Source organism: Leptodactylus fuscus, chromosome 6 (assembly GCF_031893055.1).
Source record: "Leptodactylus fuscus isolate aLepFus1 chromosome 6, aLepFus1.hap2, whole genome shotgun sequence".
Taxonomy (NCBI): Eukaryota; Metazoa; Chordata; class Amphibia; order Anura; family Leptodactylidae; genus Leptodactylus; species Leptodactylus fuscus.
The window spans coordinates 165,560,534-165,588,259 of record NC_134270.1 but is presented as its reverse complement, the minus strand read 5'-3'; the positions used below and the strand labels follow the sequence as shown (position 1 = coordinate 165,588,259).

The window sequence follows — 27,726 nt, the reverse complement described above, 5'->3', positions numbered from 1 at the left end:
AGGGATAATACACACAGTGATGTCACAGTACAGGGATAATACACACAGTGATGTCACAGTACAGAGGTAATACACACAGTGATGTCACAGTACAGAGATAATACACACAGTGATGTCACAGTACAGGGATAATACACACAGTGATGTCACAGTACAGGGATAATACACACAGTGATGTCACAGTACAGAGGTAATACACACAGTGATGTCACAGTACAGAGATAATACACACAGTGATGTCACAGTACAGGGATAATACACACAGTGATGTCACAGTACAGGGATAATACACACAGTGATGTCACAGTACAGGATAATACACACAGTGATGTCACAGTACAGGATAATACACACAGTGATGTCACAGTACAGAGATAATACACACAGTGATGTCACAGTACTGGGATACGGTAGTTCAGCAGGTAGTATCATAGTGACAGAATTAGATGCAGTAACTCAGTAGACGGTATCAGATATAATAGGCTTAGATACACCGGCTCAGCAGACAGTCCCTGGGGCTATGTTTCCTATTGACTACTATGTGTGGGTTTTGGGCGTAGTGTTGGGCACTGTATGTGAGGTGTCTGGAGATTTTCTCCTCTCGCTCTGGTTGTGTTCCACCTTCCTAGCAGTATATCGGATTAGTCATTAGAGGATGTGGTGAGTGGAGGAAATTGCACGCGGTGGTACTTCCTCTCATGTTAGAGGCACAAGTTTCACGTGTTCAGAGCTGATTCTTCTCATCCTCCCAGTACAGCCCCCTTCGGCCGCCGGCACCCCACTAAACTGCAGATCTCGGGTTACTCGGGGCCTCAGCACATCTGGACTTGTTCACCATGATTTCTTATAAGCGAGATCCATGTATCAATAAGGTAAGCGGCGAAGGGAAGAGACCATGGAACTGAACAGATGGAGAGAACAGGAGAACAGGGCGGAAACTTTGTTACATTACAGTTACGTTATATTGTTACATTCTATCCCTACATTATATTTGTAACCTTATATAGTTACATTCTATTGTTACTTTATATCGTTACATTCTATCCATACATTATATCCTAACCTTATATCGTTCCATTGTATTGCTACTTTATATTGTTACATTCTATCGCTACATTACACGTCATGTGCTGTTTCTCCAGTAAAGAAGGAGTCTTAAAGTGAACAGCACAAGTCACCTTTAGGCCAGGACTAGGGTTGAGCGATCGTGTTCGGAAAAGATCGGATTCCGATCGGCGTTCGAGAAAATTTCATGATCGCGATCAGAAATCCGAACACGATCTTTTTAGGTGGGATCGAGATCGGTGATTATTTCCCACAATGCTTAGCCTTCACACTGAGTATACATTCCGCTCATTCTGAGCGGAGTGTATACTCAGTGTGAAGGCTCCGCTGCGGTTCCATAGAAATGAATGGAAGCAGCCGGCACACAGCCTTAACCCCCTGCGCGCTGGCTGCGTCCATTCATTCTAATGAGAGACTAGCTAACATCTCTAGTAGCTACTTACCTGCAGAGATGGCAGGTCCGGTGCCCGGTGTTCTCGTTCTTCTTCGCCTCGCTGCCCCCAGGTAAGTGTTAAAGAGCTAGGAAGAAGGCGGGGCTTGTGACTTAGGAGACTGTGGGCGGGTACAGGGCAGGGAAACGTGACGTCTCCCCTCCCAGTACCCGCCCACACTCTCCGAACCTGGAAGGCAGGGGGCAGCGAGGCGAAGAAGAACAAGAACACCGGGCACAGGACCAGCCATCTCTGCAGGTAAGTGGACACCAGGGGGGACTAAGTAGCCAGAGGATTAAAAAAAATCCTCTGGCTACTTAGTGATTCACTACACAGCGTGGATTCTAACAATTAAAGCGTTCAATTGTTAGATTCCATGCTGTATAGTGAATAGGATTAATTTTAAAATCTGATCTCTGATTAATAAAAAAAAATCCCATTGACTTGCATTGGGATCGGAATTGGGATCGAGATCGGGTTTGAATGAAAAATGATCGGAAATCGGATTTTAAAATCGATCCTGAAAAGTCAATATTGGCTCGACCCTAGCTGGGACCCCTCACAAAGTGACTTAGGGTTAATTCATACAGATGAAAATGAAGAGTAATTCCTTTTCATTTTCTGCTGCCGTCTCTGGCCGTGGAGTAGCGGCCACGGCATGCCGATTCAGGACATCAGTATTCATTCGTGGCTTTCCGCTCCAGATAAATAGGTCTAATCAGCTCGAGACTCCCAGCCACAGAATCCGCGGCAAGACTTAGCAGACACTGATTTTTTAAAGTGTCCTACTGGGAACTCTGACCCCCCCCCCTCCCCTTCCCTTGAAGACAATGTGAGGCACATTAGGGGCGGAATCTGCCATGGATTCTGGGGTGGAAACACCCCCGAATAAGCGGTATATTCCAATGTGTGAGTGAGCAAAGTTGCCAGGAATGAGCCAAGTCTATTAACAGTCTCCGAAAAATTTCGGGTCGATGCAAGATTTTTGAGTTTTACCATCCACAAATGATTATTATACTGCGGGGTCTTTTCTAGGGGAGTTGTGGAAACATAAGAAACGGTCACACTCACCTTTTTTGGGGCTCCTCTGTAACAATTGGACCTGGTTGACCGCTGAGATCTATGATTAGGCCTTAGTGGTCACTTGGGAGACATTAGCATCATAAGGGTAAGTTCGCACTGGGTTTTTTGGTCAGGAGTTTGAAGTCGTATCTGCCTCAAAATTCTGACCAAAAAGACAGCTCCCATTGAAATCAGGCGGATTCACCTCGCGACATCTGCCCGAAGACACTCCCTCCTCCGGACTAGGCCCATTCATTTTGGCCTAATCTGGAGTGGAGTGCGCAGCTGTGCACCGGCATCCAGTCGCAGCTACCTGTATTTTGGTCTGGTCCGTATTTGGCTCAGGTTCCGGACCATAAAAAACCTCTGTGTGAACTTACCCTAACGCTTGTGCCAAAGCATCATATCGTTGACACGCCCAACATCACCGTTGAGGCCCAATCACAGGCAACTCCTCTGATTGCTGACGGTTTCCAGGTACAGGGGATAATCTAGGGAGAGTGTGCGACTACATAGGCGTACGGAGACTTACAAGTCATTCCTGCTCCGCTGGGGAATCTGGGTAAAAAATATGCAAATCTATTCTCCAGGATGTAATTAGGAGAACAGTGCACTCTGTATGCTGCCCTCTAGAGGGCAGCATCCTTAACATCATGCATGACTCAGTTAATAAGCCTAGTGATATGGTGTGGGAATTATTGCCAAACCAATATTTCTATTCCAAAAGGAACAGATTCCCAGCTATGGACAGTGAATATATAAAATCGGTTACACTTACCCTATAATGGCCATAGATACTAAATACAACTCATCTTGTAAAACATAAGCCCTCATAAGGCTACGGCTGTGGCAACAATGAAACAAATGAATGTAAAAAGATTCCAAAACAGGAAGAGGTTAATAAGAGGTGGAGCTTCTCCTGCAGGGCCCCGCCCAATCCCATCCCATCCCTCACAGAGTTGGATTATTGGTGTACTTCTCTTATTCCTCCTCAGAACGTCCCCGGCCTCCTCCTACTTCTTCTCATCCTTCCGGTACATTCAGGTAAGATGTCAAAGAACTAAGATGATTTTTTTGTACATCTTAAAGGGAATGTGTGGCCAAAAATGACCGATTGTTTACATCTTGTTTTTAGGCTGAACATATTTTTTAAAGGGAATGTGTCATCAATATTTCATATCACCAGACACTGAAATCTTTCACTTTTTTTCTAAGATTTTTATTTTTTATTTTTTGATTGTAGATATTTTGAAATTCTATTTTCTGTCCACGGCCATTTTTTTTTCTCCGCTCTGTTAACAGCATTTAGTGATCTGCTTTACAGCCACTCAGAAATAATCTGGAGCCAACTCATCGAGGTCTATAAGAGAGTTTTGTAGACATGCTCTGTGCAGCGGGGGAAGGGGTTAAGCCGTGACATCATCTATTATAAATAGTTGATGTCATGATGGGCCAATGGTCTTATCTATAGAGGTCTTATCTTTTATTGTAATCCTGTCTATGATGTAAACGAGGTGACTTCTGCAAAGAAAACTCTTACAGAAATCTATAATTAGGCTTTGTCACCAGAGTGAAAATTGCTTTTTTTTTTTTTTTACTTATAGAGTGACATGGGAAATTTTCAATAAAATAAAAAAATTCATTAAAAATCTAAAACATTGACTTAAAAATAATAAATATAGGAATAAATATAGGAAATAAAAAATCCTAAAATACTTGATGCCAGCCATAGGTAATTTCTCACCACACATTCCCTGTATAGAAGCTTTAGTGAGAGGGCGGCCTCTCTTTACGGCCAGATAACTGCACAGTATATAGATTATATTCATTATATACTGAATAGCGCTGTAATACGTAAACTTGTGTTACTTCTCTGCAGCCTCCATTACAGTCACCAGTCCAGCAGAGGGCAGCACAACAAGTAAGGAAGAACAAGAGGGCGGTGCTGGGGCTCTAGAGGGCCCATAATCTATAACATAATGTATAGCTCATATCCCCCAATGCCTAATCTGTAACATGGCCCCCACCTACCATGTGCTATGTGTAATACCAGTGCCTTCCTATGTGATAGAGGGCGCCCGAGTGAGACTAATACGTCTGCACTCACTATAGCTAAATCCTATAAATGATAACAATTTTTATTTATACAGCGTCAACATATTCCATAGCAGTTTAGAAATCATGGTACATATACTGTATGTACATACATGTTATAGGGGGCGCAGCAGATAAGTGACGGTGCAGCAGCAGTAAGACAGAACCAACTCGTACTGTACAAAGCAGCATGGATGTAGATATTATAGAGCAGGTGACATGGGAAGTCAATGGGGCTTAGGTGGGAGGTCTAATGTCAATTATACAGGAGACCAGAACATCAAAGCCATTGCTTTGGAATAGGCAATGAAGCAGAGTGCCCTCTGGTGGCTAGCTGAGAGAAAGCACTAGAAGACGTCTAAGAGCAGAGAATACAGTCACACCCAGGGATTGGAGGATGAGGGGGCACAACAGACCCTCCACCATATAACACAGCACCAGGATTATGAATAGCACTTACTAGAATGAAATCTGTATTTTCAGGATCTTTTCATTTAATTATCTATCTATCTATCTATCTATCTATCTATTTCCTATCTATCTATCTATCTATCTATCTATCTATCTATCTATCATCTATCTATCTATCTATCTATCTATCTATCTCCTATCTATCTATCTATCTATCTATCTATCTATCTATCTATCTATCTCCTATCTATCTATCTATCTATCTATCTATCTATCTATCTATCTCCTATCTATCTATCTATCTATCTCCTATCTATCTATCTATCTATCTATCTATCTATCTATCTATCTCCTATCTATCTATCTATCTATCTATCTATCTATCTATCTATCTATCTATCATCTATCTATCTATCTATCTATCTATCTATCTCCTATCTATCTATCTATCTATCTATCTATCTATCTATCTATCTATCTATCTCCTATCTATCTATCTATCTATCTATCTATCTCCTATCTATCTATCTATCTATCTCCTATCTATCTATCTATCTATCTATCTATCTCCTATCTATCTATCTATCTATCTATCTATCTATCTATCATCTATCTATCTATCTATCTATCTATTTATCTCCTATCTATCTATCTATCTATCTATCTATCTATCTATCTATCTCCTATCTATCTATCTATCTATCTATCTATCTATCATCTATCTATCTATCTATCTATCTATCTATCTCCTATCTATCTATCTATCTATCTATCTATCTATCTTCTATCTATCTATCTATCTATCTATCTATCTATTATCTATCTATCTATCTATCTATCTATCTATCTCCTATCTATCTATCTATCTATCTATCTATCTATCTATCTATCTATCTACCTATCTATTATCTATCTATCTATCTATCTATCTATCTATCTCCTATCTATCTATCTATCTATCTATCTATCTATCTATCTCCTATCTATCTATCTATCTATCTATCTATCTATCTTCTATCTATCTATCTATCTCCTATCTATCTATCTATCTATCTATCTATTTATCTATCTATCTATCTCCTATCTATCTATCTATCTATCTATCTATCTCCTATCTATCTATCTATCTATCTATCTATCTATCTATCTATCTATCTATCTACCTATCTATTATCTATCTATCTATCTCCTATCTATCTATCTATCTATCTATCTCCTATCTATCTATCTATCTATCTATCTATCTATCTATCTCCTATCTATCTATCTATCTATCTATCTATCTATCTATCTATCTCCTATCTATCTATCTATCTATCTATCTCCTATCTATCTATCTATCTATCTATCTATCTATCTATCTATCTCCTATCTATCTATCTATCTATCTATCTATCTATCTCCTATCTATCTATCTATCTATCTATCTATCTATCTATCTATCCATCTCATACCATTTGATATTGGATTACTGTACTGATCTCATCCTTCCTATACACAGGGCCTACAGCGCCGACATTACCAGGCAGTACCAGGCACAGCCCGGAGGATTCAGCAGCACAGAGGACGACCCTGGGTAATAATCCACACCAAGGCGCACACCATGAAAACTAAAACTAAAAGGGGGAAATGTTACAAAAAAACCCCTCAATAAGATAAATATATGAAGTGATTTCCTCTCCTCTCTCGGGATCCGGGCTCAGCTATTCCACGGCTTTGTGGCTTTTATCTTGAGATCTCTGCTTGTTGTCCGTTGATATCTTGTAGAGACTTCTGAGGGTTTGTTACAATTGTTTCAGTCTCTACAATCTCTTTAGAATTCCAGATTGATACAATGTATCACTGAAGACAAAATGTAGCAAATCATCAGAATCGGAGAGAGATGCTGTAAGACTGGATACAATTGTAGCAAATCTGCAGCTGAGAATAGTGTCAGGTTCTGGGAGGTTTCATCTCTGGATATTTATAAGACTATTGTTATTCATTGACAGTAAGCAGAGATTGTGCAGATGTGGAGGAATGCACAATAGGATCGGGGGTAATTTCTGATTTCTGTCCCAAATTATAGGACCCCTCTGATTATGAGAATGGGGGTCTCGTTCCCCTGTCTGAATGGAGCGGAGCATTGAGTGTGCCGCTGTGTTCGTACTCTATGGGGCTGCTATTGGTCGCTCCATAAATGGGACCCCAGCTCCCATGATCAGCGGAGGTGTCAGCAGTCAGACCCCCACTCAGGGGTACACCTACCACCATAGTAGATTATTCCAGCAGATGACAATGATGGATTATTTTCACTTACCTATCCCTGCTCCTGCTCACATCCACCTCTGCTTGAGCATCTAGGGGGCGCTATACATTACATCCCAGATGTTGTGACAACGTACAATGCAGCACCCCCTATTGGCCTAAGCGGAGACAGCTAGGAGCAGAGATAGGTAAGTGACAACTGGCTGATACCTGCTGGAATAATCCAGTATGTGGGGGTCTCTATGGGGGCACTTACTGTATGGGGTCCGTAACATGGGCCCTTACAGTTTGGGGGTATATCCAGGTCTCTACGTATAATATCAGTGACCAGAAGGCTGCTCTGAGGGTACAAGCGCTCCCCAGTAGTCACTGTATACGGTCATATTTATAACCTGTGTCTCTGTATTTCATGCAGGTTATTCTGACCAATCACAAAGCAGCCCCAGCGACGACACTACAGACCCCCTAGAAACTACAGAGGGTCCAGGTGAGAAACTATGGAACACGTAACATCTAAATGGATGGTAAAGTCTTAGCGAGTCAATGTTTAAAGGCTCATCTTGTCTTAAAGGGATATTCCAGGACTTTAAAGGGATTTTCTGTAACTTATTAATTGATTATCTATCCTTATCGTAAATCATCAATTGAAGATCAGTGGGAGTCCAACACCTAGAAACCCTGCAGATCAGCTGTTTAAAGCAGCATCGACGTACCCTGTGCACTGCTTCCACTTCACAAGCCATAGGTCAACAATTATTAACCCTGGAAAACCCCTTTAATATATATGAGCTAGGAAATAATATTATTGATTCATAGGAAAGGTCACGAATACCAAATTGGTGGGGATCTGACTCCCGCACCCTCACTGATCAGCTTTCGAAGGATCCACAAGGCATCAGAACTAGCACAAGACATTGAGACATTTTACCTGCAGTGATACATTGTTGCAAACTATCAGCACCGCCAAAATTTAGGATTCACAAAGTATTGTCTAGACTGAATACAATTGTAGAAATGTTTCCATTTACTGACATAAAGGAGGGTTCCTAAAAATTGTCATAAACTCAAACCCAGAAGCCAAATGATACTTTGTATACCGGTCAAGTGATTTGTTATATGTAGCATTGATGCTACTTTCACATCTCAACTTTGTTTTCCATTCTTCTGCTCCATGGCAGGATCAGAAGAATAGAAAAATGGACCCCAAAAATAATGGACATAAATGGAGTCCGAGGGATCCCTTTGACTATAATGGGGCTCCTATTATTATTATTATTATTATTATTATTATTATTATTATTATGTTATAATATTATTATTATTATTATTATTATTATTAGTAGTAGTAGTAGTAGTAGTAGTAGTAGTAGTATGTTATTTATTATTATTATGTTATATTATTATTATTATTATTATTATTGTTATTATTATTATTATTATTTTTATGTCCATATTAATGTAGAGGAAAGAAGTTTTCAAATAATTTTCCCACTTTCAGAGGTTCTAGTGAGTTTGTAAAGTGTCCAGTGGAAAGGATGGGGTAGGATTTCACAAAACTCTGCCACCCATGGGCACTCGTGGTGCAGAAACTGAGGGAGCTGACGTTGATGAACCCTTGGGTTTTGGAGATGGTACTCTATCAAAGGTCTCTGCAGCTCACACACCCTGTTCATCATACAGTATCTAGGGTTTCAGCGTGTGGTGACCTCACACAACAGCCGGTGCTTCAGGCAGATTGTAGGCATTGCTGGAGTGTATTGAGGCTGGCACCAGGTACTATAGACTTGCCAAAAGTGGGCGCACAAGCGTCGCACTTTCACCAGTAGCTCGAGAACATTGGGGTATGTTTTTTAAAGACCGTTGCACCAATAAGTTGAAAACGTGGGCCAAGCATGGACTGTGTTGGAGGCTGGCAAGCTCCAGAGCCGCTACCAGGTTCCTGCTGTTATCACACATGACAAAAATGCCTGGCCCCAGGTGTAGCAGGGAAAAACCACATTGCCATCTCATCCAGGATGGCATCCCTCACCTCGGAGGCACTGTGCTGTCTGTCCCCCAAGCTGATGAGCTTCAGCACGGCCTGCTGACATCTCCCCACACCAGTGTTGCAGCGTTTGCTGCTCATAGGTGGGGTCGATTTAATGGCGGAGGAGGAGGAGGAGGAGGAGGGTGGTGTTTCAGCACTCCTGCCAGGAATATTGGGCGAGGAGACAAGGCAGGCCGCCACAGTTTGCGACCCGGTCCCAGCCTCAACTACATTCAGCCAGTGTGCTGCGATTGAGATGTAGCGTCCCTGGCCGCATGCACTTGCCCACTTTTTGGAACTTTGTGCAACTTAGCGCAGAGCTTAGGGTCCGCCTGATGTTACGGGACACACGCTGGTGCAAGGCTCAACTAACCCCAAGGGCCAAAAACACTGCTGGTGAATGTTGTTCCGTTCAAAAGGACTCTGTGTTTAGATTTGGCTCAGTCGCAGCTCCAGGACATGCCTTTGAAGGCAAGGTTTGCTTTAGTGGCTCCATCTCAGCAGGATGGTGATGGTGAAGCTTGGTTAAATCCGGTGTCGGAAGGGAAAGTGGTTTCTGATCTACATGTAAAGTACTGGGGCATGTTGTTTGGATAATTAACACCTGATCAGAACCCTGTAGAGGTAATGTAGAGTCCGATATTAGAGAACCATTACCGCTAGTAGTGGTTGCAGCCAATTCTCCACCTTTGCGGTCCTCTAAATAAAAGTTACCCCCAGGACTTGATGCCAAAATGTTATCAATTTGACAGTCAAAATGAAGGTCAATGTCTGGGTCCTCAGCCCAATCCACTGCATCAATCCAACACAATGAGAGGGATGGTTCTGGAGCCGCTGTTTTAGGGGCAAAGAGTTTTAAAGGGGCTAACACTCTGCTGGTAGCTCAGCTTAAGGGCCTCCAGGTATTTTCCCACTTTGATAGAGGTTTTTTTGGAGTGTGGAAAGTGTGTAGTTGTTAGGCTGTGATGTTGGGGTAATAGAGGGAGTTTGGTGTGTTAGATGCCCCCAGACATGCTTCCCCTGCTGTCCCAGTGTCCTTCCAGAGGTGTTGGCATCATTTCCTGAGGTGTCATAGTGGACTTGGTGACCCTCCTGAGTCTAATGGTGGGATCCCCTGAAACTAAGCATTTTCTCCCATAGACTATAATGGGGTTCGATATTTGTTTGAATCGTTGAATATTGAGCAGCTATTCATAACGAATAACGAACATCGAATATTTTACTGTTCGCTCATCTCTAATGTATATCCATCTCCTGGACCAGACATATGTACTAATATGTGATCCGATTATTCCATACAGAATATACCACTGTGATGACAGCTCCAGCTAAAACCCCAAGCCGCGGTGCAGCAGCCACCACCACCACTACCAGGACCCTAGGTGAGAAGTGATGTGTCCCACAGCGCCCCCTATAGATATTATATAGACATGAGCATCGGAAGAAAGAATGGAACTAATGCAAATTCTATTATGTATCCATTATTATTGAATTCCCCAAACCCAAGAGACTTCATATAAAGGGGTCTTATGAGGACTTCTGCCGTGACAAAGCCTGTATATAGCATATGGGGAGACATCATGGAAAGTATATCAGTAGGAACTGACCATTAATGGTACCTAAAGTTCGTAGGGCTCTACTTATTAATTATAATAGCTCAGTCTCCAGAACATTACCTATATTTTAAGTTTTTATGTTAAACATATTTTCATTATTTTTATATTTTATGAAATATTTTCCTTATTACTGTATTTTTTTTTTTTTAAAGTGCTACATCATGCAATTGTCACACTGGCCACTAAGCCTAATAATAGACTGACTCTTGCCAATTCTGTAGTTTTTTTTTTTTTTTTTTTATAGTAGACACCTCATTGACATCACAGACAGTATTATAATAGAAGATAACACCTCTATAGATAACACCACTGGCCTATCATTACATCCACTCCTGACAATAGATGGATGGATGGAGAGATAGATAGATAGATAGATAGATAGATAGATAGATAGATAGATAGATAGATGATAGATAGATAGATAGATAGGAGATAGATAGATAGATAGATAGATAGATAGATAGATAGGAGATAGATAGATAGATAGATAGATAGATACTATAGATAGGAGATAGATAGATAGATAGATAGATAGATAGATAGATAGGAGATAGATAGATAGATAGATAGGAGATAGATAGATAGATAGATAGATAGATACTATAGATAGGAGATAGATAGATAGATAGATAGATAGATAGATAGATAGATAGATAGAAGATAGATAGATAGATAGATAGATAGATAGATAGATAGATAGGAGATAGATAGATAGATAGATAGATAGATAGATAGGAGATAGATAGATAGATAGATAGATAGATAGGAGATAGATAGATAGATGGATAGATAGATAGATGATAGATAGATAGATAGATAGATAGATAGATAGATAGATAGGAGATAGATAGATAGATAGATAGATAGATAGATAGATAGGAGATAGATAGATAGATAGATAGATAGATAGATGATAGATAGATAGATAGATAGATAGATAGATAGATAGGAGATAGATAGATAGATAGATAGATAGATAGATAGATAGGAGATAGATAGATAGATAGATAGATAGATAGATAGATAGATAGGAGATAGATAGATAGATAGATGATAGATAGATAGATAGATAGATAGATAGATAGATAGGAGATAGATAGATAGATAGATAGATAGATAGATAGGAGATAGATAGATAGATAGATAGATAGATAGATAGATGATAGATAGATAGATAGATAGATAGATAGATAGATAGGAGATAGATAGATAGATAGATAGATAGATAGATAGATAGGAGATAGATAGATAGATAGATAGATAGATAGATAGATAGATAGGAGATAGATAGATAGATAGATAGATAGATAGGAGATAGATAGATAGATAGATAGATAGATAGATAGATAGATAGATACTATAGATAGGAGATAGATAGATAGATAGATAGATAGATAGATAGATAGATAGATAGATAGGAGATAGATAGATAGATAGATAGATAGATAGATAGAAGATAGATAGATAGATAGGAGATAGATAGATAGATAGATAGATAGATAGATAGGAGATAGATAGATAGATAGATAGATAGATAGATGATAGATAGATAGATAGATAGATAGATAGATAGATAGATAGATAGGAGATAGATAGATAGATAGATAGATAAGAGATAGATAGATAGATAGATAGATAGATAGATAGATAGGAGATAGATAGATAGATAGATAGATAAGAGATAGATAGATAGATAGATAGATAGATAGATAGGAGATAGATAGATAGATAGATAGATAGGAGATAGATAGATAGATAGATAGATAGATAGATAAGAGATAGATAGATAGATAGATAGATAGATAGATAGATAGATAGACAACAGATAGCATCTTCTCCCTCTGGAGGCTGTGTCTGGTATTGCAAAATGGGGCTGAATTGCAATACCAGACACAGCCAAGGAGGGAAGTGGCGCTGTTTTTAGAGGAAAGCAGCCATGTTTTTTTCAGTCTCATACAATTGTTTATTCGCATACTCCAGTCTTAGATGATGAATGATCCGTCATGTGACACGAGTTACTAACAGTATGATTGGATTAGTGAGCGCAGTCTGCAGAACACGTGTCCCGGAGCAGCGTGCGGGCGATCAATAATAGATGTAATGAAATACAGAAATGAATTACTGCGGAGAGGAAAAGAAAATGACATTTATCATCTAATAAAACATTCTTTACATTCCAGATGAGACGGAAATAAAAGATCATGGAGAGATTTTCCACTACGGTGAGAGCCATTTACTAATCTCCTTGTATCAAGTAGTGTCATATATTAGATTATTATTATTATTATTATTATTATTATTAGCACTGATGTTAATTATTACTAACAATTCTAATACGTTTCATAGAACATTGTTGGCTGAGCGCTGCATGTTTTGTTCTGTGACATGGAATATCTGGAAATAACTATGACCAGTCTCTGTTCTTCCCTCCAGACTCCTCTGCTCTCTCCGGACTCTTCTGTCCTCTCTAGACTCCTTTACTCCTTCCAGACACCTCCGTCCTCTTTAAACTCATCTTCCCATTATAGAGTCCTCTGCCTCTTCCACACTCTTCTGCTCTCTCCAGACTCCTCTGCTCTCTCCAGACGCCTCTGCTGTCTCCAGACTCTTCTGCTTCCTCCAGACTCTTCTGCTCTCTCCAGACGCCTCTGCTGTCTCCAGACTCTTCTGCTCTCTCCAGACGCCTCTGCTGTCTCCAGACTCTTCTGCTCTCTCCAGACACCTCTGCTGTCTCCAGACTCTTCTGCTGTCTCCAGACGCCTCTGCTGTCTCCAGACTCTTCTGCTCTCTCCAGACGCCTCTGCTGTCTCCAGACTCTTCTGCTCTCTCCAGACGCCTCTGCTGTCTCCAGACTCTTCTGCTCTCTCCAGACGCCTCTGCTGTCTCCAGACTCTTCTGCTCTCTCCAGACGCCTCTGCTGTCTCCAGACTCTTCTGCTGTCTCCAGACTCTTCTGCTTCCTCCAGACTCCTCTGCCCCCTCATGACTCCTCGGTCCACTACAGACCCCTCTGTCCTGTGTGGCAGGACACAACTTCCCATGCGATCACCATCAAGTAACAGAACATCTAAGTGCCCAGACTATCTGGCTGGGCATCTCAACACAGTGTGGGCCTTAATGACCAAGCATTTTTGTTTCATTGTCACATTCTGCACCCATACTTTTTTATTTTTCCCCAATCAGGGCTTGTTTTTTGCAGAGCAAGTTTTACCATTTGTGATACATGTGGTTTATTCATTTACTTCTATTTATTTTTTTTCTATGGGATTGATAGTTATATACTAATAAACAACCTAATAGGTCCTGCATTATGCGGAACCTAATAGGATAATGCCCATGTCGGACCCGGAGTCCCTTTTTAGGCTCCTGACTGCCATGTTAAGCTATTGGTCCCCTGCAAATGGTGGGCTCACCGATAGACTTACAGACGTCGCCTCCACCTTTTGCAGACCATTTATGATTTAGGAGTTGAAAGTCAGGATCAGTTTCCTCTGGTCCCTGCCATTGGAGCAAGAGCTTGGCTGTTATTAGATGGTCAACCACCACCTGGACCTGTCATAGAACAACCAGGCAGGGTTCACTCTACAGCACCATAAAAAACCGGCCCTATGGATTAAGGCCCCATATCAGTCACCCTAGAAAAGAGAGATGATTGGTGGTTAAAGGGTTAATGATAATTCACTATCTATCTATCTATCTATCTATCTATCTATCTATCTATCTATCTCTTATCTATCTATCTATCTATCTATCTCCTATCTATCTATTTATCTATCTATCTATCTATCTATCTATCTATCTATCTATCTCCTATCTATCTATCTATCTATCTATCTATCTATCTATCTATCTATCTCCTATCTATCTATCATCTATCTATCTATCTATCTATCTATCTATCTATCTATCTATCTATCATCTATCTATCTATCTATCCATCTCCTATCTATCTATCTATCTATCTATCTATCTATCTATCTATCTATCTATCTACTTATATCTTGTACATTGTTACATTGTTTCCACATTGCAGATTACAGTAATTTGAGAAAATGGGGCCTCATCTGTGCACTGATACTCTGCATCATTGGGATCCTGGTGTTGATGAGTGAGTATACTTGTGCGGTATGTTTTTTTTTTATTGGTACAGTGTTGGTTAAAAGTATTGGCCCCCCTGCAATTCTGTCAGATAATACTCAGTTTCCTCCAGATAATGATCACAAGCACAAACTCTTTGGTAATATCTTCATTTATTTTGCTTGCAATGAAAAAACACAAAAGAGAATGAAAAAAAAGTCAAATCATTGATCATTTTACACAAAACTCCAAAAATAGGCCGGACAGAAGTATTGGCCCCCTCAGCCTAATACTTGGTAGCACAACCTTTAGACACAATAACTGCGCACAACCGCTTCCGGTAACCAGCAATGAGTTTCTTACAAGGCTCTGCTGGAATCTTAGACCCTTCTTCTTTGGCAAACTGCTCGCAGTCCCCCCTGAGATGTGAAGGGGGCCTTCTCCAAACTGCCATCAGGAGATCTCTCCCCCTCCCCCACAGGTGTTCTATGGGATTCAGGGCTGGACTCATTGCTGCCACTTTACAAGTCTCCAGGGCTTTCTCTCACCACCATTTTCTAGCGCTGACCTGAAGTGTGTTTTGGGTCATTGTCCTGCTGGAAGAGCCCTGACCTCTGAGGGAGACCCAGCTTTCTCACACTGGGCCCTACATTATGCTGCACAATGTGTTGGTCGTCTTCAGACTTCATAATGCCATGTACACGGTCAAGCAGTCCAGTGCCAGAGGCATCAAAGCAACCCCAAAACATCAGGGACCTTCTGCCATGTCTGACTGTAGGGGGCGTCTTCTTTTCTTTGAAGGCCTCTTTTTTTCCTGTAATCTCTATGTTGAGGCCTTTTCCTACTTTTGTCTCATCTGACCAGAGAACATTCTTCCAGAACGTTTTTGGCTTTCTCAGGTAAGTTTTGGCAAACTCCAGCCTGGCTTCTGTCTCCGGGTAAGAAGTGGGGTCTTCCTGGGTCTCCTACCATACAGTCCCTTCTCATTCAGACGCTGACGCTGGATAGTACGGGGTGACACTGTTGTACCCTCGGACTGCTGGGCAGCTTGGACTTGTTTGGATGTTAGTCGAGGTTCTTTATCCGCCATCCGCACAATCTTGTGTTGAAATCTCTCGTCAATGTTTCTTTTCTGTCCACATCTAGGGAGGTTAGCCACAGGGCCATGGGCTTTACACTTCTTGATGACACTGCGCACGGTAGACACAGGAACATTCAGGTCTTTGGAGATGGACTTGTAGCCTTGAGATTGCTCAGGCTTTCTCACAATTTTGTTTCTCAAGTCCTCAGACAGTTCTTTGGTCTTCTTTCTTTTCTCCATGCTCAATGTGGTCACACAAGGATACAGGACAGAGGTTGAGTCAACTTTAATCCATATCAACTGGCTGCAAGTGTGATTTAGTTATTGCCACCACCTGTTAGGTTCCTCAGGTAAGTAACAGGTGCTGTTAATTACACAAATTAGAGAAGCATCACATGATTTTTCAAACAGTGCCAATACTTTTGTCCACCCCCTTTTTTATGTTTGCTGTGGAATTATATTTATTTGGCTTTTTGACAATTATTTTTGTGGTTTTCCATTGAAGACAAATTAAATGAAGATAATACCAAAGAATTTGTGCTTGCAATCATTTTCTGGAAGAAAACGAGTATTATCTGACAGAATTGCAGGGGTGCCAATACTTTTGGCCAACACGGTATATGGCTATATGGCAGTACATTGTATACTTACTAAATGTATATATTTCATACAATGTAGTGGCATAAAGATATAGCTCTATATACCAATACATTACACGTCTATAGAACAATACTGATAAAGTTGTGGTTCAAAGAAATCCACTCATCTAGAGTAGTGGGTGCTGTGACTCAACTATGAGGATGCCGACCACTAATACACAAAGTCCTGAGGTCAACACCCAGGATGGACATAGTAAAAACATCATCTTCATTAGTATTCACTGCACTGAGATAACATCACAGTATCATAGTGAAAAGAGTGAATATTGACCAGGTAAGAATAATGGAGAACCAGGGAAAATAAGTTGACATGTCTGAGATGTAAAAAAAAAAAAAAAAAAAAAACTACTACATTTCACTCTCTGGCTAAAAAAATATAAAAAGTTATAATCACCTTTAAAATTGCTTTCTACAGGTGGAAGATGTCGAGGAATCTCCTGCCGAAGACGACAAAAGCAGTAAGTTTCCACTGGTAACAATTGTTTGTGTGAGAATGATATGGAAAGGAAATATGAACTCCATTTTTTATATTATACCCCAGAGCTGCGCTCACTATTCTGCTGGTACAGTCACTGTGTACATACATTACATTACTTATCCTGTACTGATCCTGAGTTACATCCTGTATTATACTCCAGAGCTGCGCTCACTATTCTGCTGGTACAGTCACTGTGTACATACATTACATTACTTATCCTGTACTGATCCTGAGTTACATCCTGTATTATACTCCAGAGCTGCGCTCACTATTCTGCTGGTGCAGTCACTGTGTACATACATTACATTACTTATCCTGTATTATACTCCAGAGCTGCACTCACTATTCTGCTGGTGCAGTCACTGTGTACATACATTACATTACTTATCCTGTACTGATCCTGAGTTACATCCTGTATTATACTCCAGAGCTGCGCTCACTATTCTGCTGGTACAGTCACTGTGTACATACATTACATTACTTATCCTGTATTATACTCCAGAGCTGCGCTCACTATTCTGCTGGTGCAGTCACTGTGTACATACATTACATTACTTATCCTGTACTGATCCTGAGTTACATCTTGTATTATACTCCAGAGCTGCACTCACTATTCTGCTGGTACAGTCACTGTGTACATACATTACATTACTTATCCTGTACTGATCCTGAGTTACATCCTGTATTATACTCCAGAGCTGCGCTCACTATTCTGCTGGTACAGTCAGTGTGTACATACATTACATTACTTATCCTGTACTGATCCTGAGTTATATCCTGTATTATACTCCAGAGCTGCACTCACTATTCTGCTGGTACAGTCACTGTGTACATACATTACATTACTTATCCTGTACTGATCCTGAGTTACATCTTGTATTATACTCCAGAGCTGCACTCACTATTCTGCTGGTACAGTCACTGTGCACATACATTACATTACTTATCCTGTATTATACTCCAGAGCTGCGCTCACTATTCTGCTGGTGCAGTCACTGTGTACATATATTACATTACTTATCCTGTACTGATCCTGAGTTACATCCTGTATTATACTCCAGAGCTGCGCTCACTATTCTGCTGGTACAGTCACTGTGTACATACATTACATTACTTATCCTGTACTGATCCTGAGTTACATCCTGTATTATACTCCAGAGCTGCGCTCACTATTCTGCTGGTGCAGTCACTGTGTACATACATTACATTACTTATCCTGTACTGATCCTGAGTTACATCCTGTATTATACTCCAGAGCTGCGCTCACTATTCTGCTGGTACAGTCACTGTGTACATACATTACATTACTTATCCTGTACTGATCCTGAGTTACATCCTGTATTATACTCCAGAGCTGCGCTCAGTATTCTGCTGGTGCAGTCACTGTGTACATACATTACATTACTTATCCTGTATTATACTCCAGAGCTGCGCTCACTTTTTATGTTTTATTACTTTAAATTGTGGCTTCGCTGGTTGAGAATAATATTTACTGACATTGTCCATGTATTCATTTTCAGGAGATACAATGTATCAGGGATCTAGGCAGTTGTAGACAAAGTTGTAACTCTGGCCAAAAGAGAAGACGCCACATTTCTTGTGTAAGAAGAATCCATTTTGCTGTAAATCTCTGGTTTTGTTTGTCTTTTTTTTTTACTGGACTGTACAATAAAATTATATTCATGCCATTTAATTGACTCTGATGGTTCTCCGGCGCCACCTACTGTTATTCTGGAAAAGTGCAAGTTAGTGGAAATAGCGTTGGTGACAGATTCTCAGTGTTCTAGCTTCGCGGCAATTGTCTGCCACCTGTGAAATTCCAGGACAGTCCGACATCATCTTGGCTGATGGCATCACACATGAAATACCAGGTTCATTCATATAAAATAATTTGGGGTGTTTTTTTTTTTGGAATTGTAAAATTGTGGTTGCATGAGAGAAGAAATATATCATTCAGTGTCTCATATGCCCCTGATGATGCAATGGTTAAACTTTCATAATTCTTGACATAGAATAAAAAATATATGACAGAGAAAATATTATCTTTAATATAGTCAAAGAGAAAGTTCCCCCTAGTAAAGACAGAGTATTGCACAGGAATAGGCAAAATACTGGCTAGTGATGTCATGCGACCCGGAGCGATGACATCACATATTTATCTCAATGAGTCCTATCAACTTCATAGGGGTAGGAGGAGCACATCGGCTTCCTCATCGGCTGGGTCTTCCGCCATGTTCCGGCTTCTTGGTTGCTCAATGTCCTCAGAGTATATATAGGACAGCATAAAACCGATTATTCGGGGATCTTCAGTATCAGTAACCTGAAAAACGATGACAGAAGTAGATAAAGATAACTTAATTTGATTTATGAATACAATCCAGAACTACAGTGAACACTGACACCTATGTAGACAGCAGGATAATCGGAACAAAATAACTTTTTGTAAATCAGTTGATAGGTAAAATAATACTGCCAATTCTATTCAATATAAAACGGACCGCTACAATATAGTACCCTTATTAAAATTTCCTATTGATGATACTATACTACTTATGTCGCCAGCTTCACTCTCAGCAGCGCCTGGGAATCCTGAGATTGGAGACCCCTCACATTTACTCAAATCCGACGTATAAAAGTAGAAATAAACAAGATATCGATAGTTGGGGAAAAAGCTCAATATATTGGTAAACATTAATGTAATATAAAGGGTAGGTATAAAGACAAAATAACAAAATAATGCGGACTTACATAATTGTGTGATTGTGTAGATTGCCGTCATTATAAATCCTATGAGCGACACGTCCAAGGCTGCAGAAAAAGGTCAGAAAAATAGAAATCTTTTACTGCTACAATAAAGATTCATCGGTGTCAATGGTAAAGTAATAGGCAGGAAACAAAGCAGAAGACCAGACACAGAGAACGGGAAATAATGTGCTTAAAATAAGAACAGGACATCAACATAGCACAAAAGATGAAACTTCCTTTCTCTCATATATCTTACAGCTGCCTATGTCTCATTTTCAGTAATGTTTCTCTCTATATAGAGTGACCTAAATACACTGTCACAGGAAAGTAAAGGAAACAAAACCCTCCGACATTATACTATGCAAAAATACTCTTAAATAGAATTATGGTACACAAAATTACAAAAATGCTATAATACTAGCCACTATGAATATAACTACTATAATACTGCTCCTATGTACAAGAATATAACTACTATAATACTGCTCCTATGTACAAGAATATAACTACTATAATACTGCTCCTATTTACAAGAATATAACTACTATAATACTGCTCCTATATACAAGAATATAACTACTATAATACTGCTCCTATGTACAAGAACATAACTACTATAATACTGCTCCTATGTACAAGAATATAACTACTATAATACTACCTCCTATGTACAAGAACATAACTACTATAATACTGCTCCTATGTACAAGAATAGAACTACTATAATACTACTCCTATGTACAAGAATATAACTACTATAATACTGCTCCTATGTACAAGAATATAACTACTTTAATACTGCTCCTATGTACAAGAATATAACTACTATAATACTACTCCTATGCACAAGAATATAACTACTATAATACTACCTCCTATGTACAAGAATATAACTATTATAATGCTACTCCTATGTACAAGAATATAACTACTATAATACTACCTCCTATGTACAAGAATATAACTACTATAATACTGCCCTATGTACAAGAATATAACTACTATAATACTGCTCCTGTGTACAAGAATATAACTACTATAATACTGCTCCTATGTACAAGAATATAACTACTATAATACTGCTCCTATGTACAAGAATATAACTACTATAATACTGCTCCTATGTACAAGAATATAACTACTATAATGCTACTCCTATGTACAAGAATATAACTACTATAATACTGCTCCTATGTACAAGATTATAACTACTATAATACTTCTCCTATGTACAAGAATACAACTACTATAATACTACCTCCTATGTACAAGAATATAAGTGCTATAATACAACTCCTATGTACAAGAATATAACTACTATAATACTACTCCTATGTACAAGAATATAACTACTATAATACTACCTCCTATGTACAAGAATATAACTACTATAATACTGCCTCCTATGTACAAGAATATAACTACTATAATACTGCTCCTATGTACAAGAATATAACTACTATAATACTGCTCCTATGTACAAGAATATAACTACTATAATACTGCTACTATGTACAAGAATATAACTACTATAATACTACCTCCTATGTACAAGAATATAACTACTATAATACTGCTCCTATGTACAAGAATAGAACTACTATAATACTACTCCTATATACAAGAATATAACTACTATAATACTGCTCCTATGTACAAGAATATAACTACTTTAATACTGCTCCTATGTACAAGAATATAACTACTATAATACTACTCCTATGCACAAGAATATAACTACTATAATACTACCTCCTATGTACAAGAATATAACTATTATAATGCTACTCCTATGTACAAGAATATAACTACTATAATACTGCTCCTATGTACTAGAATATAACTACTATAATACTACTCCTATGTATAAGAATATAACTACTATAGTACTGCTCCTATGTACAAGAATATAACTACTATAATACTGCTCCTATGTACAAGAATATAACTACTATAATACTGCTCCTATGTACAAGATTATAACTACTATAATACTTCTCCTATGTACAAGAATACAACTACTATAATACTACCTCCTATGTACAAGAATATAAGTACTATAATACAACTCCTATGTACAAGAATATAACTACTATAATACTACTCCTATGTACAAGAATATAACTACTATAATACTGCTCCTATGTACTAGAATATAACTACTATAGTACTGCTCCTATGTACAAGAATATAACTACTATAATACTGCTCCTATGTACAAGAATATAACTACTATAATACTGCTCCTATGTACAAGAATATAACTACTATAATACTGCTCCTATGTACAAGATTATAACTACTATAATACTTCTATGTACAAGAATACAACTACTATAAAACTACCTCCTATGTACAAAAATATAAGTACTATAATACTACTCCTATGTACAAGAATATAACTACTATAATACTACTCCTATGTACAAGACTATAACTACTATAATACTGCTCCTATGTACTAGAATATAACTACTATAATACTACCTCCTATGTACAAGAATATGAATACTATAATACTGCTCCTATGTACAAGAATATAACTACTATAATACTGCTCCTATGTACTAGAATATAACTACTATAATACTACCTCCTATGTACAAGAATATGAATACTATAATACTGCTCCTATGTACAAGAATATAACTACTATAATTCTGCTCTTTATGTACAAGAATATAACTACTATAATACTGCTCCTATGTACAAGATTATAACTACTATAATACTGCTCCTATGTACAAGAATATAACTACTATAATACTGCTCCTATGTACAAGAATATAACTACTATAATACTGCTCCTATGTACAAGATTAAAACTACTACAATACTGCCTCCTATGTACAAGAATATAACTACTATAATACTGCTCCTATGTACAAGAATATAACTACTATAATACTGCTCCTATGTACAAGATTATAACTACTATAATACTGCTCCTATGTACAAGAATATAACTACTATAATACTGCTCCTATGTACAAGAATATAACTACTATAATACTGTTCCTATGTACAAGATTATAACTACTATAATACTGCTCCTATGTACAAGAATACAACTACTATAATACAGCTCCTATGTACAAGAATATAACTACTATAATACTGCTCCTATGTACAAGAATATAACTACTATAATACTGCTCCTATGTACAAGATTAAAACTACTATAATACTGCCTCCTATGTACAAGAATATAACTACTATAATACTGCTCCTATGTACAAGATTATAACTACTAGAATACTGCTCCTATGTACAAGAATATAACTACTATAATACTGCTCCTATGTACAAGAATATAACTACAATAATACTGTTCCTATGTACAAGATTATAACTACTATAATACTGCTCCTATGTACAAGAATACAACTACTATAATACTGCTCCTATGTAAAAGAATATATCTACTATAATTCTGCTCTTTATGTACAAGAATATAACTACTATAATACTGCCCCTATGTACTAGAATATAACTACTATAATACTACTCCTATGTACAAGAATATAAGTACTATAATACTGCTCCTATGTACAAGAATATAACTACTATAATACTGTTCCTATGTACAAGATTATAACTACTATAATACTGCTCCTATGTACAAGAATACAACTACTATAATACAGCTCCTATGTACAAGAATATAACTACTATAATACTGCTCCTATGTACAAGAATATAACTACAATAATACTGCCTCCTATGTACAAGATTATAACTACTATAATACTGTTCCTATGTACAAGATTATAACTACTATAATACTGCTCCTATGTACAAGAATACAACTACTATAATACAGCTCCTATGTACAAGAATATAACTACTATAATACTGCTCCTATGTACAAGAATATAACTACAATAATACTGCCTCCTACGTAAAAGATTATAACTACTATAATACTGCTCCTATGTACAAGAATATAACTACTATAATACTACATCCTATGTACAAGAATATAACTACTATAATACTGCTCCTATATACAAGAATATAACTACTATAATACTACCCCCTATGTACAAGAATATAACTACTATAATACTACCTCCTATGTACAAGAATATAAGTACTATAATACTGCTCCTATGTACAAGAATATAACTACTATAATACTACTCCTATGTACAAGAATATGAATACTATAATACTGCTCCTATGTACAAGAATATAACTACTATAATTCTGCTCTTTATGTACAAGAATATAACTACTATAATACTGCTCCTATGTACAAGATTATAACTACTATAATACTGCTCCTATGTACAAGAATATAACTACTATAATACTGCTCCTATGTACAAGAATATAACTACTATAATACTGCTCCTATGTACAAGATTAAAACTACTATAATACTGCCTCCTATGTACAAGAATATAACTACTATAATACTGCTCCTATGTACAAGAATATAACTACTATAATACTGCTCCTATGTACAAGATTATAACTACTATAATACTGCTCCTATGTACAAGAATATAACTACTATAATACTGCTCCTATGTACAAGAATATAACTACTATAATACTGTTCCTATGTACAAGATTATAACTACTATAATACTGCTCCTATGTACAAGAATACAACTACTATAATACAGCTCCTATGTACAAGAATATAACTACTATAATACTGCTCCTATGTACAAGAATATAACTACTATAATACTGCTCCTATGTACAAGATTAAAACTACTATAATACTGCCTCCTATGTACAAGAATATAACTACTATAATACTGCTCCTATGTACAAGATTATAACTACTAGAATACTGCTCCTATGTACAAGAATATAACTACTATAATACTGCTCCTATGTACAAGAATATAACTACAATAATACTGTTCCTATGTACAAGATTATAACTACTATAATACTGCTCCTATGTACAAGAATACAACTACTATAATACTGCTCCTATGTAAAAGAATATATCTACTATAATTCTGCTCTTTATGTACAAGAATATAACTACTATAATACTGCCACTATGTACTAGAATATAACTACTATAATACTACTCCTATGTACAAGAATATAAGTACTATAATACTGCTCCTATGTACAAGAATATAACTACTATAATACTACCCCCTATGTACAAGAATATAACTACTATAATACTACCTCCTATGTACAAGAATATAAGTACTATAATACTGCTCCTATGTACAAGAATATAACTACTATAATACTACTCCTATGTACAAGAATATAACTACTATAACACTGCTCCTATGTACAAGAATATAACTACTATAATACTACTCCTATGTACAAGAATATAACTACTATAATACTACCTCCTATGTACAAGAATATAACTACTATAATGCTACTCCTATGTACAAGAATATAACTACTATAATACTGCTCCTATGTACAAGAATATAACTACTATAATACTGCTCCTATATACAAGAATATAACTACTATAATACTGCGCCTATGTACAAGAATATAACTACTATAATACTACCTCCTATGTACAAGAATATAACTACTATAATACTGCTCCTATATACAAGAATATAACTACTATAATACTGCTCCTATGTACAAGAATATAACTACTATAATACTGCTCCTATGTACAAGAATATAACTACTATAATACTACCTCCTATGTACAAGAATATAACTACTATAATACTGCTCCTATATACAAGAATATAACTACTATAATACTGCCTCCTATGTACAAGATTATAACTACTATAATACTTCTCCTATGTACAAGAATACAACTACTATAATACTACCTCCTATGTACAAGAATATAACTACTATAATACTGCTCCTATATACAAGAATATAACTACTATAATACTGCTCCTATGTACAAGAATATAACTACTATAATACTGCTCCTATGTACAAGAATATAACTACTATAATACTACCTCCTATGTACAAGAATATAACTACTATAATACTGCTCCTATGTACAAGAATATAACTACTATAATACTGCTCCTATATACAAGAATATAACTACTATAATACTGCCTCCTATGTACAAGATTATAACTACTATAATACTTCTCCTATGTACAAGAATACAACTACTATAATACTGCCTCCTATGTACAAGATTATAACTACTATAATACTTCTCCTATGTACAAGAATACAACTACTATAATACTACCTCCTATGTACAAGAATATAACTACTATAATACTGCTCCTATGTACAAGAATATAACAACTATAATACTACCTCCTATGTACAAGAATATAACTACTATAATACTGCTCCTATATACAAGAATATAACTACTATAATACTGCTCCTATGTACAAGAATATAACTACTATAATACTGATCCTATGTACAAGAATATAACTACTATAATACTACATCCTATGTACAAGAATATAACTACTATAATACTGCTCCTATGTACAAGAATATAACTACTATAATACTACCTCCTATGTACAAGAATATAACTACTATAATACTACCTCCTATGTACAAGAATATAACTAGTATAATACTACTCCAATATACAAGAATATAACTACTATAATACTGCTCCTATGTACAAGAATATAACTACTATAATACTGCTCCTATGTACAAGAATATAACTACTATAATACTACCTCCTATGTACAAGAATATAACTACTATAATACTGCTCCTATGTACAAGATTAAAACTACTATAATACTGCCTCCTATGTACAAGAATATAACTACTATAATACTGCTGCTATGTACAAGAATATAACTACTATAATACTGCTCCTATGTACAAGATTATAACTACTATAATACTGCTCCTATGTACAAGAATATAACTACTATAATACTGCTCCTATGTACAAGAATATAACTACTATAATACTGTTCCTACGTACAAGATTATAACTACCATAATACTGCTCCTACGTACAAGAATACAACTACTATAATACTGCTCCTATGTACAAGAATATAACTACTATAACACTGCTCCTATGTACAAGAATATAACTACTATAATACTGCTCCTATGTACAAGATTAAAACTACTATAATACTGCCTCCTATGTACAAGAATATAACTACTATAATACTGCTCCTATGTACAAGATTATAACTACTAGAATACTGCTCCTATGTACAAGAATACAACTACTATAATACTGCTCCTATGTACAAGAATATAACTACTATAATACTGCTCCTATGTACAAGAATAAAACTACTATAATACTGCTCCTATGTACAAGATTATAACTACTATAATACTACCTCCTATGTACAAGAATATAACTACTATAATACTGCTCCTATGTACAAGAATATAACTACTATAATACTACCTCCTATGTACAAGAATATAACTACTATAATACTACCTCCTATGTACAAGAATATAACTACTATAATACTACTCCAATATACAAGAATATAACTACTATAATACTGCTCCTATGTACAAGAATATAACTACTATAATACTGCTCCTATGTACAAGAATATAACTACTATAATACTGCTCCTATGTACAAGAATATAACTACTATAATACTACCTCCTATGTACAAGAATATAACTACTATAATACTGCTCCTATATACAAGAATATAACTACTATAATACTGCCTCCTATGTACAAGATTATAACTACTATAATACTTCTCCTATGTACAAGAATACAACTACTATAATACTACCTCCTATGTACAAGAATATAACTACTATAA

The 27,726-nt window shown here is 37.1% G+C and overlaps 1 protein-coding gene across 2 annotated transcripts; it reads left to right on the top strand.

Moving 5' to 3' along the window:
• Positions 1–698: 698 nt before the first annotated feature.
• LOC142209818 (FXYD domain-containing ion transport regulator 5-like) lies at positions 699–18,925 on the top strand. Of its 2 annotated transcripts, XM_075278866.1 has the most exons (10): positions 699–872; positions 3,554–3,602; positions 4,438–4,479; positions 6,565–6,639; positions 7,726–7,797; positions 10,638–10,718; positions 13,133–13,174; positions 14,985–15,059; positions 17,184–17,226; positions 18,767–18,925. In XM_075278866.1, exons 1-10 carry the CDS (start codon positions 837–839, stop codon positions 18,789–18,791), a joined length of 540 nt encoding a protein of 179 aa, XP_075134967.1. In that variant the 5' UTR covers positions 699–836; the 3' UTR covers positions 18,792–18,925. The 2 variants fall into 2 exon arrangements, with proteins under 2 accessions (XP_075134967.1, XP_075134968.1); XM_075278867.1 differs by lacking the exon at positions 4,438–4,479.
• The last annotated feature ends 8,801 nt before the right edge of the window (positions 18,926–27,726 follow it).

Coding starts and splice junctions, on each gene's coding strand:
- LOC142209818 (XM_075278866.1), top strand. CDS start 837: ATGATTTCTTATAAGCGAGATCCATGTATCAATAAG. Junction 3,603..4,437: donor CATCCTTCCGGTACATTCAG/GTAAGATGTCAA, acceptor ACTTCTCTGCAG/CCTCCATTACAGTCACCAGT. Junction 17,227..18,766: donor TGCCGAAGACGACAAAAGCA/GTAAGTTTCCAC, acceptor ATTCATTTTCAG/GAGATACAATGTATCAGGGA.